Genomic DNA, 13,917 nt, shown 5'->3' with positions numbered 1-13,917 from the left:
TACCTAGGCTGAGTGCTGAAATAACTTCTCCAAGGTGCATTTTCCAGCTCTGGCTCTGTACCTCAGGAGCTCTTGACTGCCAACATTAATTCTCTGTAAATTCCAGCAAATAGAAGTGGTCTTTGGCTTTTGTAAAGCACTTTTCGTTAATGGACTTCAGAAGTGTTTCACAGCAAACCTGATCTGTGCTGTCATTGTCACTGGTTGCAAGAATCTGTGGCACAGAAAAGCTACAAATACAGGCACGATACTGAATGTGAGTCATCCACAGCAGTGTAAAAAGCTGCTGTCCCTCAGCTGAGCCACAGGACCCGACCTTGTGTACATTCTTGGCCATTCCCAACTGTAAGTTTGGTGTAGCAATGTAAATTAAATGCAGGCACTTTCAACTAAAACTTGGAGAATTGAGCTCAGATTTCCTGAAGGCTAGATGAATGTGCTAATTACTGGATCACTCTGTCTGAGAAGGAAGCTATCAATTTTGTGGGATATCCTTCTTGTATCCTGCTGCAGTTACTCACCCGGGTGGGCCAATAAAGTAGCCTGTTTGGAGATCTGCAAGCCTCCTACCCGATGCTCTTATACTGACTGCACTCCGGGTGTGTACAATTTGAGTTTCATGTAAATCTCTTAGTCTGCATTAAAAATCTCAGCCTGCCTGGTTGACTTCAGTGCAAATCATCCAACGATATAGTTGCGTAAGTCAGCAGATATTTTGCAGCGTCTTCTAGAAGGACTTCATGGCTCAGGTCTTCCTAAGCACTATGGTGATACCAAGTGCTCAATTCCCAGGAAGAGCCACTGGCTAAAACCAGCGCTACGCTTGGAAATAGGGCCACACTGTCTCTCCTTTGCTATGTGGGTGTCTGCCCAAGCTCCCTGAGTGAATATTTCTTCAGGGAAAGAGTCCACCTTTTAAGGACCTGTTACACCAAGATGTCTTCCCAGTAACGTTCCTCCTTGCAGGCTCCATTCAGATGGATCTCAACAGGATGCCCAAACCTGCCAAGACTGCTGAGAAGTGCTCCTTAGAGCTAGTAGATGAGACCTTGTCTTCAGGTCGCTTTGTGTCACTCTTTGAGCAGAAAACTGTCAAGGGATGGTGGCCCTGTGTCGCTGAGCAGGATCAAAAGAAGATCTTGGCGGTAAGGGGGCCTCTTCACGTCTTCTCTTGGGGGACTCACTCAAAACATTGAGAAGGGACGTAGCTGGGCCAGGCACATGCAGGATGCCATGGTCAGGGCAAGAAATGGAGTCTTGGGCTGCAAATTTTACAAACTGGACCAGCTTTTGTCAGCTGTATGTTTTCCAGGATTTGTCCAGCACCGTGCAGGTGTCTCAGAAGAAATTATTTGTTCTGTGGGATTTTTGCTGTGGTTTTTGGAATGTGCCACCTAATTTGACTCTGTGTCACATCTATTCTTAACGATATTGTGTTGTGACAAGTACCAGGAAAAGGTTCCAGCTGTCAGACTGATATATTTAAATATAAGTGTCTGAGCTCCTGTTCAGGTCTTTGGCAACTGTTCAATACAGGTAAGGGAGTCCAGGCAGTGAATTAAGTCATTCAACAAAAGACGCCTGAGTTGGTTGGCTAAACTTGGGTGTCAGTGACATTTGAGATGTCCTGGAGTATCAGCTGAGAACATTGTAGTGGGCAGGTGAGGGATCTGTATGAAATCCACTCTTACTGGGTTCCTCATGGTCCTTGTTGGTAGTGCTTGGGTTATGCTCAAAGTAGTTTTTCTTTCCCCAAACAGTATTTTGCATCATACATTCATTTCTCACCTCTCCCCCCGACCTTTTTTTTTTGTTGTTGTTGTTTATAAGTTTGGTTTTGTTTAACCCACACAGGGCAAATTGGAAATGACCTTGGAAATTGTGGCAGAACAAGAGCATGAAGAGCGGCCAGCTGGCGTGGGTCGGGATGAGCCAAATATGAACCCCAAGCTGGAGGACCCCAAGTAAGAACATCCTGAATGGAAAAGTAACCACCAGGGCACAGAGTTCTCAAGGGGCAAACTGAAAATCTGTGTTCCCAGTTTGAGGTCTGCTGTCTGCAATGGGCTTCCTCCCATGTAGGCTCTGTTTCTGAGCTGCTGATGCTCAGATTGTGTGAGCTGAGACAACCCAGGGTGGCTGGGAGGCTGGTCTGGACCACCGAGAAGGCCATTTGATATGGTCCCCCCAGAGGGATGTGTGTTTGCAGGGTGAGCAGCCAGCTTGTTACGGCAGGGCATGCTCGTGGGGTTGGGGGTCCAGGAGGGTGAAACCACTGTGAAACTCAGAAGTGACCTCAACTTTGTTTGGCTCCAGGCGCCCGGAGACCTCCTTCCTATGGTTCACCTCCCCATACAAGACCCTGAAGTACATCCTGTGGCGGCGGTACAAGTGGGTGGTTATCCTGGCCATCGTGCTCTTCGTTTTGCTGCTCTTCCTGGGAATCTTCATCTACGCCTTCCCGGTACAACGGGTGTGGGAGAGGACAGGGCGGGCTGACCAAGGTCCTAGGTGTTCCCCTGGGTCTCTGTGGCTGACTTGCCTCTGTGGGGACAGGGATGGTCCCAGTGGCTGCAAAGTCCCATGCTGGTCCCTGAGGAACAACCCGGTGGACCATGGTGGGTCAAAAAGAGAGCCTGCGTTTCTGGTCTCTGCTACAGACTCACGCCTCTTTGTGCCCATTAATTGTGATGTTAATTGATTGTTTTCAAAGAGGTTCGAGCTGCTGATGTCGGAGGTCTTGCAGGGTTGGTGGGAAAATCCCTGACAAACACGCAGCCTAATTAGAAATGCAGACATTTTACAGGGCTGAGTAGTGGCAAAAAACGCATCGGTCTGTAATTGTTTAAAGATGCAGGGAGTTTAGAGGTGTTTGGGCAGCCCTGTCTCTTGTTATCAAGGCTTGGAGCACGTTATACCGATGTAATGTCTGAAGTGAAGGGGAGGGTTTTCGCCTCATTAATCAAGAAAGTGGCTTTTTCTTGCCTTACTGTCAGTTCCACTGACAAAACAAAATAAATAAATAATGGAGTCCTGGCCTTCCAGTTTGGCTTAGGATGAGGTTTTGTATCCTCCTCTGTTTCTACAGCACTGGAATAATTCATACCAGCTCTTGGATGCCATTTCCCCTCCCCTCAGACTGATAAGAAAAATGACCCGCCTCTCTCTTTCCAGCACTTAACAAATTCTGCTCCTTGTATATGACTTTTTTTTTCATAAAATAACTCGGAGTAATTTATAACTTCATGTGAGAGAATGTGGCTGCCTTTTGCAGATGGCTTTGTGTGCTTGCAACGTGCAACCAAAAAGCGAGGTGTGGAATTTCTCCTCACCATCGTAATCACTTTCAGATGATTTGAAGTCATGCACGCTCGTTTGTTCCTGTTGAGAAAAAAGGGGATGGGATTAGATCATGGCTTTCCCCATCTCTATATCCTCATATCCATGGGAAGGGCTGGGATACTTCTGCTGGAGAAATGATTCTGGAGGTGCTAAGTAGTATGAAGGAGGAAGTAATTGTGCAAGTGCAGATTCGTGCTGAATTGCCTCCTCCCTGCCCTGTACTTGGAGCCATTCCTGGAGACTCCCCTTTATGTCAAGGAGCAGAAACCAAGCCTTTTCGACCAAGAACTCAGTGTTTCCCTGAAGATGCAACTGGCTTTGCCTTTGTTCCAGTGGTATCATATAAAAACAAGATTGAGAGGAGAAAATATTCGCAAACTATAAATACTGATTTACACTCATTATTACTTGGGATTTTTCCCTTTTTCCTAGCTAAATGTTGTTGTATTTAATTTCATTTTGGTCAGGTCAATTTTTAGTCATATTTTGAAAAAGTAAGGCCATGTTTCATGGAATTTTTCTGTTTTTATGTATTTGGCCAGCTTCCCTTAGATTTTTGAGGTCACTGGTTCTGTATCGACTTGGAGATTTAGTTCCTTACCCATTTCATCAGGCACTAAATTTGGCAATTGCGCTGGTGATGGCTTGCTATGAAGGATGCCCCTGGCATCCTGACCTTTGGCAGGGCTCACCATTACATCCCTGATTAAATGCATGGAAAAACAATCCTTCCTCACTTCTGTTCTGATTTGTGTGCCAGGAGCACCATCAGGTCCCATTTAAAATAAGGACCTTGCTGCATTTAGCACTGTATATGTAATCTTGCCACTACACGTGCAGTTTTGAGGTCCCATGCCGCAGGTAGAGGGGTTTTGTGTGTCTTCTGCCCCTCTCACCCTGGGCAAAGGGATGTGTCATGGGAGGGAAGCCTCAAGGGAATCCTGTTAGGGCACAGGGACCATCAGTCTGAGCAGGCAGAGGGTAAAGAACAGGGATACAGGGATGCTAAGGGGGGGCAAACAGAGGTGAAGTTACTATTTTCCTGCTTCTGTTGCCCTTTTAGCTATGGCCTTGCATGAAGAGCTCTTCCACAGCTTTCTGCTTGTTGGGACCTCCAGGGTCCTTCTGGTCATTGCTTTTCAGCAGCTGGTCCTTGGCTCAGCAGGAGCCTTGGGACCTGCCTGCAGGTTGAATGTCCCTGCCTGCAGGTTGAATGTCCCTGCCTGCAGGTTGCATGCCCTGCCTGCAGGTTGAATGTCCCTGCCTGCAGGTTGCATGCCCTGCCTGCAGGTTGAATGTCCCTGCCTGCAGGTTGAATGTCCCTGCCTGCGTACAGGCTCTCCACCTAGGAGCATCGTGTACCACGTACGAGATGCTGCCAGAGAAGTCTGAGCCCTGGCTCCAAATCTTATCCTGTTTGGACTCTGCCTGAGGATACCGAAGGAAGAAATCTTTTACCTGAGAAATCTCTGTCCACAATATGCCCTGGGAAACTTAACGGTCCCATGAGCTGAGCTAACCCTGCGCAGGTCACCCTCCATCACAGACAGACAGGAATCCCCTCCGAAAATGAACCCAGGGCATTTTCATTGGCTCTTGGTATACAAATGGGATTTTTTTTTTATTTATTTCTATTCCCCATACAGTGCCGAAAGGTTCCAACCACAGTCCCAGCTTTGTGCTCAGAGTAGCTGGAGAGTAGGAGCAAATGTTCCATTTGAAAGTTGTGTGCTTCCATCCGAAACGGCGAAGGGCTGTCTGTGGTTCCCAACAGTAGTGCCCAAAAACATTGGTTCCCAAAAGCTCAGGCTTCTCTGTGAATGAAGAAGCCAATGGCTTGATCTTGTTCAGAATACCTATCGAAAAATGCTTTACACCCCTGGGAAGTATTTTCTAGAGGCTATATTGCAGAATATTCTGCAAAATAGCCTTTAGAGCTACTTCATGGAATCAGAAACCCTTGAAGATGTGGTGCCTTTGTGCTCCTGCTGTCCTCAGGACACAGAGTACGTGTGATGGATCATGGGCTGGAATAAAGATCTTCCCATTCCTCCTCTTGGGTCCTCTTCAGAGTCTCTTTCCCAGGAGAGCTTTGTGCAACCAGCAGTTGTTTTCCAGCCAGGGAATGTGCTGTGGCTGCCCTGGTGGGACCTGGGGTCCCTGGGACGATCAAGGGGAGGCCTGCAGAAGAGGGGAAGGGTCTGGAAGTGCTTCAGGATAACGTGGAGGTTCATCAAGATTTGTGGGGAGCTGGGAGTATGGCAGTATAGAAAATTTAGGCACAAATCCATAAGAAATCATCATTAGTGCAACTGTTTACAAAGCAAGTTGTTTTAGTGAGTGAGAGACCATTTCCAACTGAAAAGCCTTTTGGGTTTGGGTGGAAAACTGCATGGTATTGCAAATTTCCATAAAAAAAGTTTTCTAGTTTTACAAAAATGGGAAAAAATGTTGAAAAATCTGATATTCTGAGGTTCTTAATTTTTTTACTTGGGCTCTTCCACCCAGTCTTAGTGTCAGATTACTGGCTGGTTTGCCTTAGCTTTCTTTGCAGAGTGGTTGTCATTATGGTCTGTACAAGCTAGAACTCTGGGAACAGCATTCCCTGGATATTTCCTATATGATTTCTTTAGACAGTCCTTAGATTTAACTTGACATCAGAAGACTCCTTAAACAACAGACGAAAGTATAATGAGATCCAGTAGCTGGATGTTGAAGTTAGAGGAACTATTCCAGTGGAAATAGGATGCTAATTTTTGAGACGAAGGGTAATTAACCATTGGAACAATTTGCCAGAGGCTGTGGTAAATTCGTCATTGCTCAGGGCGTCCATGTATTGAGACTGAATGTCTTTCTACAAGATATGCTCTGGTTCCACCCTATGCTCCTGTCCAGCGGTGCTCATTTATGGCACGCTGTGGGGCTTTTTGGAAAGGTCCAGTGACTTTGATGGACTTGTCATCTGACATTGCCATAGCTGATAAGAGCTCTGCCTTCTGCTGTGGGAACGGTTGAATGAAAGTCTTGGGCTAGACTCAAGGTCAGAAGAAAAGGTTATAAAAGCTCAGCCTGGGTTTCTGCATCCATAACGCATAGGGAATACGGCGGTGAAGTTATCTCCCTGAAGCAGTGATTATTGTAAAGATTTTAGTAGCTACCACCATAGAAAAATGTGACGCTGCTTCCAGCTGGAGTCAGCTCTGCTTTGCAGCACCATGAAAATGTTTACTACCTTTTAAAGCTCTGTTTGTGTTCTGCAAGCCCAGCGTTGCTTCCATTGCCATTAATTCTAATTACAGCTCGCGTTCTGTGCTGATTGATAATCCTGCTTGGCTTTCAACACTTTGTTAATACAAATTCATAGCTGGACAGAAAGCTTGCTACCCTCCAGAATGCAACCAGTCAAATCATAAAAAAAAAGGAGTATTTTGGAGGATAGACTCTGAAAGACAAATGGATTGGTAATTAATTCGAAGGTTATATGTCACTGGAGGCTTTTCTAATGACTTCTGGTAAACTGCCCTAACTTTGCTTGCTTGATTTATGGCATTATTAGAAATCCTCAGTTGGCAAACTGCCTTATAATTTGCTACACGTTGTAATTTATCAAGATGCCTTTGGTCAGACTTTACTTTTGTTGTGTTTTGGTTTTTTTTCTTTTTTTCCACCGTTCCTCCAAAGATCTTACTGGTAACTAGCACTATGCTTTGTTCCAAAGTTGTTTTTTTCAAGTGACAGAGCGATAGAACATCCTGTACCAATTAAATTCAATATGCTTGGGAGGGACTTCCAAACTGGCTAGTATGTGGTCGTGGGGGTTTGAATCAGAGCTACATTAAATATAGCTCTCTCCAAATGACCTAAGCATGCATCTCCGTCTGTATTTTCATTGTGGTCTTGATAAGCAGCGTTTACACAGCTTATTCTTTTTCACAGTGCTGTCATCTTCTTTCAAAGAGGGAATTGCACATATAATAAGCTAAAATACTGTGACGCCTCATTTTCCATGGCAGCCCCATAGTTCACTGTGCAATAACAGGGACAGTAGAGATCCCAGAAAACAGGCACAGGAAGGTCTTCCCTGGGGTGTCTGCTCCTGGGAACAAAACCCACACCAAATGCTGACGCTGAGACAGATGGCTGAGGTGTTAAGGGATGTGGAAAAGGCAGAGAAAAAAAAAAATCAGCAATAGGTTTGCCTTTCTTGATTGCCTTTGGCAGATTTTTTTGGAGGTAGTCCATGGACCTGCAGGCTGGGTTTGCACTAAGAGACTAAATCAGGATGGGGCAGGGCTCGAGTCCTGTCCTGGTGCTGTTCAGACCAGGTGATGGCTGGTGTGATCCTGGGCACAGGTTTTGGCCTGTGGAAAGCAGAGCTCTCCAGAAAACATCATAGCCCACCTTGGTGGATGCTCGGGGACCGGGGCCCCTTTCCAAAGGGTCCAACCCAACAGGCAGAGCAGAGGAGGTCACCGGTTTTGGGGGGGATCGTGGGGAGAAGGAGCCATAAGGATGCGAGGTCAGGGCATGGGTAGTCAGTGCAGCCTCCGGGTTTGTGGGGGAGCAGCACGACGAGAGAGGGAGGGGAAGGGGCACCGGGAGCCAGAGGGGAGGGGGAGGCTGCAGCAGCTCAGCAAAGAGCTGGACGTGTCTCCTCACCTGCAAGAAAAGCCTGTGGGCACGGGGCTGGTGCTGGTGGGGAGGTGCCAAATTTCTTACGAGGGTATGAAGAGGTGGAAATTTATCATAAAAGCTGGTGGAAGGAGCAATCAAAGTCCAGGAGTGACTCCTGGTGCTCACTGCTTGGTGCTTGTGACCAGTAGCCTCTACTGGAAGAAGGCAAGACTTGCTTTCTCATGTGTCTTGGGCTTCTACTGTCCTTGCCAGTGGGAATGCACTTTTTGCTTTCCTGCCTCTGCAGACCGGGGCTTGGAGCTTGGCCATCATGCCTGTCCTGAATGCAGCCCCATCTGCAGTTCTGTGCTATGCCCCCCCAAATCCTTTAACCTCCATATGCCACCCTGCTGTACCTGCTTCAAATCAGCTTTTTTTCTCTCCTTGTTTTTCCATCCCTCTAGAACTATGCTGCTATGAAACTGGTGAAACCTTTCAACTGAAGCTGTGCTGGAAAACGCCTGAAAGGTCCGGTGCCTGCCTGGGGATTTTGGAAAAAAGTTGTGGCTCTGCACTGGATCACATCTGCAGACAGAGATGGAGAATGAACAGCCTCGCTCAGGCCCTAGGCTGCTGCTAAAATGAAGATACAACTTACCCTGGTGCAGTATGCAGAATCCCACCTACAGCACTCACCTCGGAAGCAGCATGTAAACAAATACCTACTCTGAAATATTCCTTATTTTAATTCTTTGTCTGTCTTTTTTTTTTTTCGTTAAGCTGCTCTGATTTGTAAAGCTTGAATACCAGTGCAAAACTGAAAAGGGTGGGGGAGAAAAGGACCTTTTCATATATAGTCTGTGAGTGTACAAAGATGCTGCAGACATTAGCAGAGGAGTTGCAGGCTGCTGGCATAGGCAGCACGTGCAAGCCAAAATCCCTCAGGTTCTGAGCACACTTTTCTTTGCACTCTGAACAAGCCTCTGTTTTCCTTCGCCGTGCAATGTGTATTACCTGGTTTCTTATGTATAAAGTCTACTGAGGACGAAACGTGCTGCACAGCCTGATACCCTGGGCTGATACGTTGCCTTTCCAAAGAGAGCAAAACCCACAAGATACAGGACCCAGGGAAAGGGCCGAGATGCAAAAACTGGGCAGGAGTTGGTGGTAATTTCTAACTCAAAACTCCTATTGAATTTTGCACTCGTGAAGGACTGCGCAGTCTGGCTCATGTTTTTTGGAGCTCGGTTTCCCCTCTGAGCTGCACTTTCACCTCTACAGTCCCACATGCCTCCCTTCAAAACCAGTGCTGTAGTGGCAGAAAGCAGAGTTGGGCTGAGCCCTACCCTGAGAGCAATCCCAGGAGCAAAGCAGCACGCGTGGACTTTGCTTTTCTCCTCTCCTGCTATACGCAACCCCTGCAGCCACAGTTCAGTGAACGCAGTAGTCTTTTTTCTCCCGTGCTCCCAAACATGCTTAAGCAAAACAGTACAAACCAGACTGCAATGTAAGCCGCAAAACTCACTGCTGCTGGGCGCTAATGAGGCAGATAACCTGCACCTTTGGAAGCAGGCTTGTTTGCTTTCTGCTTTGCAAACAAATTATGATGAGACATACCCTGCAGGTCTTGCTCAGCCTCCCACAGAGAAAACGGCAGCTGTGACAGGACTGGGATGGCAATGTTGGGACATTTCTGCTGGTTTCTCTTCCCTCCTCCTGTCCGTCTGTCTCTCTGCCGCTGCAGTCAGACGGAGCGGTATGGTCTAAGGGGATTTCCAGTGTTTTGTAGTGCTGGCTCATGTCATGAGGGGATGCTAATCAAAACAGCATTAGCCTCAAATTTTCATCCTGCATCCATTCATCCTGCAAGGAACCGTCTCCCAGAACAGGGGCATCAGGCATGAAAGCAAATGTCCCTTTGAGAGACAGCTGTCCTGCTGCTCTGGCACCGCATGGCTTTTGCTATGGTCCCTCTGACGATGAACCGATCTTTCCCCACTGCCCTTCAGCAGGATGAGACACGTCTTCCTCAGTTTCATTTGTCCCCTGGTGCTGTTACTACTCAGCATGACATGTGAGAGCAAGTAGCAGCGAAAAGTGATCCTGGGGGATCGGAGTTTTTCAGGACAAACTGTGCTAATGTAAGCTCCTGCCCTGCTCCAGCAAGGCACTTAAGCCTGTGCTTAGCAGAAGGCAGGGATAAAAAAGCACATGCCTAATTGCTTTGCTGGATTGGGATGTAATGTGTTGAGCATTAAATCCCTTGTTATTCAGTACTGTAACAGCACCCAGATTGCCCAGGGCAGCTCACTACCATGTGTGAAGAGGGTGTCTTTGACATGGAGAACATGCAGCTATAAAAACCTGTCCTTGCTGCTGAGATTTGGCTGATCCAGCATCCCCTTCCCAAAAGCTTGAGCGGTGAAGTCGGCTCTGGGCTTGCACGCCCTGGGCTGGGTGTTTCATTTTACCGGCACAGTTAAATGCTTTTTTTTTGCATTTGTTCAGTTTTTCCCTAGAAGCCTCCCAACCTCATTTGCATCCACACCACCATTTATTAGCCACTATCAAACTACCAGGTCTTGCTCAAATTTTCTGTAATGCTTTCTCCCTGAGGATCTGATGAGTTGATGACAAAAGTTGCTTGTGTTTGCACCTTAATGAGTTTTGGGGTTTATATTTTATAAAAATGTTGGTGTGGTTGGTCCTTGCACCTATTCCACCATGACCTAGCTCTGCCGACAGAGGTGTCTGCCTGTCTTGCTGAGTGCTGGCATGCCTTGCTCTCCTATCTGCAGTGGGAAATCAGGCCCCTGATTTCACTTCCCTGCTTCAGTTTGCAGAGACTGTGAAATTTCCCATCTTGGCATTATTGCTCTGTGACTCCTACCTATTTCAGAAACAAGATCGTGGTGCCAAGAGCCCCAAAATGATGAGTGACCCATGCTTGAATGCTAAGCGCTGCTTGTATCTGGATGCTCATGACCCATCCTATCACAACAACCACTGTCTATCCCAGCAGAGGCAAGCAACCCTACCAAAACACATTCGTGTGTTACCTCTCCAGAACCTCTCCCAGTGAAAAACCACATTTTATTCCCCAGCACTTACCAGCAGCTCTTCCCTGACAAACCAGTGATGGGAGAGCAGGACCCAGGGCATCCAGCTGCCTAAGGAAAAGGTTACATCCCCACACGCAGTCCTCTGGGCTCCCAGTCCAGGCTGCAGGGTGAATTTTCATGCCAAGAAGGCTCCGTGGGACTCTGTGGGTGGGTAAAAGCAGGTCTGAGCATCTGAAAACACCAACTCAATCCCATTTGCATCTCTGCTTGAACAGCCACATCCACCCGTTTGCCTGACTGTGGGCCCTCTGTAGTTTGGTTATGGCTCTCCACCAAAGCCAGCCGGGAGGCAGGACCTATATAAAGTATTCCCTGTGGCTCCCTGTTATTCAGGGGTTTGAAATGGCTGGAAGATGTATGTTATCACCTGTTTATGCCTTACATACAATAATGCAAAATGCACTGTGGTTACAAATGAAATGCTCTGAAACGTTCTTCTTCCTGGTTTGTTTTATTGTGTTGGTGGAATTACAGCACCTTCTGCCTTTGGTGTGGGAATGCAAAAATACAGCTGGAAGGAACAGGTCGGGGAAATGGCAGTTGCTGTGCTCCTCTTTTCTCACCTCTGCTGCTGTTGCAAGGGAGCAGAAGCAGGAGGAGAGAACAGAAAATGTGGAGAAGGGAGGACAGATGTGGGACTGGGGCTGCAACGCTCACAGGTAGTGCAGCCGCTCGTACCTCTGCCAGTTGCATTTTGCGCCTGAGACACTGCATTGCAGGACAGTGAAGTGACCCAGCTGTGATACGTGCATGCTCCCCGGTGCTCTTGTGAGCCGTCCCCTGACCCGTGACACCGTGCAGGATTTATGTGGAGGTCACACACCTTGTCCCACGAGCTGGGAGTCGGTGTGTGCCGGCTCTCAAGGCTAATCGGTGAGCTGGAGCATCCCGTAAGCCGGGAGGAGGCACAGGCGTGGGAGTGGGGTGGGTGAAGGAGCCATGGGACGCTTTGTGCCCTGTGGCTTTGGCGAGCCAACCCCCAGCATTTCCCTGGTGAGTCACTCGCAAAGAGGTTGATGCCCACTTCATTTATAAACCTGAACACCCCAAATGTGCCCACTGAAAGCCAGGGGTGGCTGGAGAGGAGGTGGGTGGCTGGGGAATGGGAGAGGGCAAAAGAATCCTACCTATTTCAGCCTCCGTTGCAGCGGGAAGGCAGAAGGAGTTCAGCTCATCCGGCTGCTCTGTGCACGTACACACATCTCTGCGCAGATGCTCATTAGGATGGGCCTGAGCTGCTGGAATGTGAATGCCCAGATCCTCCTCGGGACTCAGCCACGGCGGCTCTGGCCCAGGTGAAGACCCTTCCCCTGCTTGTCTCCGTGCCTCTTCCCATTTCTGGACTTCACTCAAAGGGCAGCACATCCCTTTGGGTCTGGAGGGAAGGACTCGTCCAGCCAACACAGCCATCATCTAGAGTGACCTGAGGATTAATTCTCTGACACCTTTTTGGAGCTGTTCAGCACAAACAGGCTGTGTCAAGGAGATGCTTCAGGTGTTCAGAGACATTTGCTGGTGAGATTGGGGCTGTGTGTGCCCAAATCCTCAAATACCTTTCCATTGGTCTGGAAGGGGGCAGATGGGCGCTGCCTGCTTTGGCATAGGAGCTCCCCTCCGCTGCGTCACGTTTTGGGATGGTGCCTGGGATCTAGGGAGGCAGGGGATGAGGAGACCTGAACGTCCTAGACTTCATCTGAGGAAGACGCAGGGGTTTGAGCAGGCACTCTGAGCTGGCATGGTCCAAACCCAGTCTGCCCAGCCTCACCGCAGCCTCCCATACCCCACACATCAGTGGGAAGTCCCAGTGGGGCACCGACCGTGTCACGGTGCTGAAGGCACGAGAGAGATGGCCCTTGCTGGGGAGGAGCGGGTGGCAGGAGACGAGGGGACAGGTCTTGCCTGCATGCCTATGCCTGCCCGTGCATGGGTGCATGCAAAAGTTAATTGCAAAATGTTCCGCTGCTTGAACACTTTAATGATGCTTGTTTTCCTATTATTTCCTCGGCCTCCAACTTGATGTTGTGTATAATTTAAGGCTGGAGTTATGAAGTGTGTGAGCTCCTTCGGGGATGCCCTGACAACACCCCGTTGTGTTTCACACCGCCTGGGCTCAGCCCCGTGAGCCGGAGGGCAGTGAGACGAGGACTGGAAAGCTGCCACCCCACAGAGGGGCTGAACTCCCTTAACCTCCAGCAGGCTCACTGGCACATTCAAAAAAACCCCTAGCAAAACAGCTGAAGTGATTTTTCTCTTCAAGCATAACAATTTTGTATTCATTGCCTGGTCTTGTTTGCTCAGAAGAGAGGGGTTTCCACCCAAAAGGGTGGCTTGCAATGAAGCGGTTTGAAGGGAGGGAGGTGGTGCAGGGCGAGGGGGACACGGGGTGGGAGCCAGGTCAAGGCGCTGCCGTAAAAATGCTTTGCGAAGCCGCTTGCAGTAGTGTTTGTTGGTTTAATCCCTGCAGATGGGGCCTGCAGTCGGTTTTGCTCATTACCTGCTGACAGGACGGGAACGTGCCGGGTGCCTGGAGGCCAGGAGAGCTGACCTAATGGGATGATGTGTAGAGAAGACCACTGTGGCCTCCTGGCCCCAGAGTCCATTAATCTTCAGACGGGAAGGTGGAGATAGCCCTGGCCTCGAGTGAAACAACTCGTTTCAGTCTTAACTTGAGGTCTAACCGCTTAAAACACTCCCAGACACAGAATGGCATTTGCTGGTCCTGGAATGTCCTCCCTGGTAGAGGCAAGCATAGAGAGGGTTGTGATGAGTATAAAGGCTGCTCCGTTGGCTCTGGAGCTCCTGGACTGATAGTCTGAGCTTTCTGTCAGTCTTCCCCATG

At 48.5% G+C, this 13,917-nt stretch overlaps 1 protein-coding gene across 11 annotated transcripts in view; it reads left to right on the top strand.

The window, feature by feature from the left end:
- DYSF (dysferlin) overlaps positions 1-11,512 on the top strand; it is a 106,160-nt gene extending 94,648 nt beyond the window's left edge. For all 11 annotated transcript variants that reach the window (XM_069797408.1, XM_069797358.1, XM_069797391.1 and 8 more), the window contains 4 exons: positions 967-1,145; positions 1,855-1,964; positions 2,317-2,464; positions 8,421-11,512. In XM_069797408.1, coding sequence (XP_069653509.1) covers positions 967-1,145; positions 1,855-1,964; positions 2,317-2,464; positions 8,421-8,459 — 476 coding nt within the window. In that variant the 3' untranslated portion in view covers positions 8,460-11,512. The remainder of the gene's footprint in view (positions 1-966; positions 1,146-1,854; positions 1,965-2,316; positions 2,465-8,420) is intronic.
- The last annotated feature ends 2,405 nt before the right edge of the window (positions 11,513-13,917 follow it).

Source organism: Haliaeetus albicilla, chromosome 1 (genome assembly GCF_947461875.1).
Source record: "Haliaeetus albicilla chromosome 1, bHalAlb1.1, whole genome shotgun sequence".
In the NCBI taxonomy this organism is placed as follows: Eukaryota; Metazoa; Chordata; class Aves; order Accipitriformes; family Accipitridae; genus Haliaeetus; species Haliaeetus albicilla.
The sequence above is the reverse complement of the archived record's forward strand: the minus strand, read 5'-3'. Positions and strand labels throughout refer to the sequence as shown.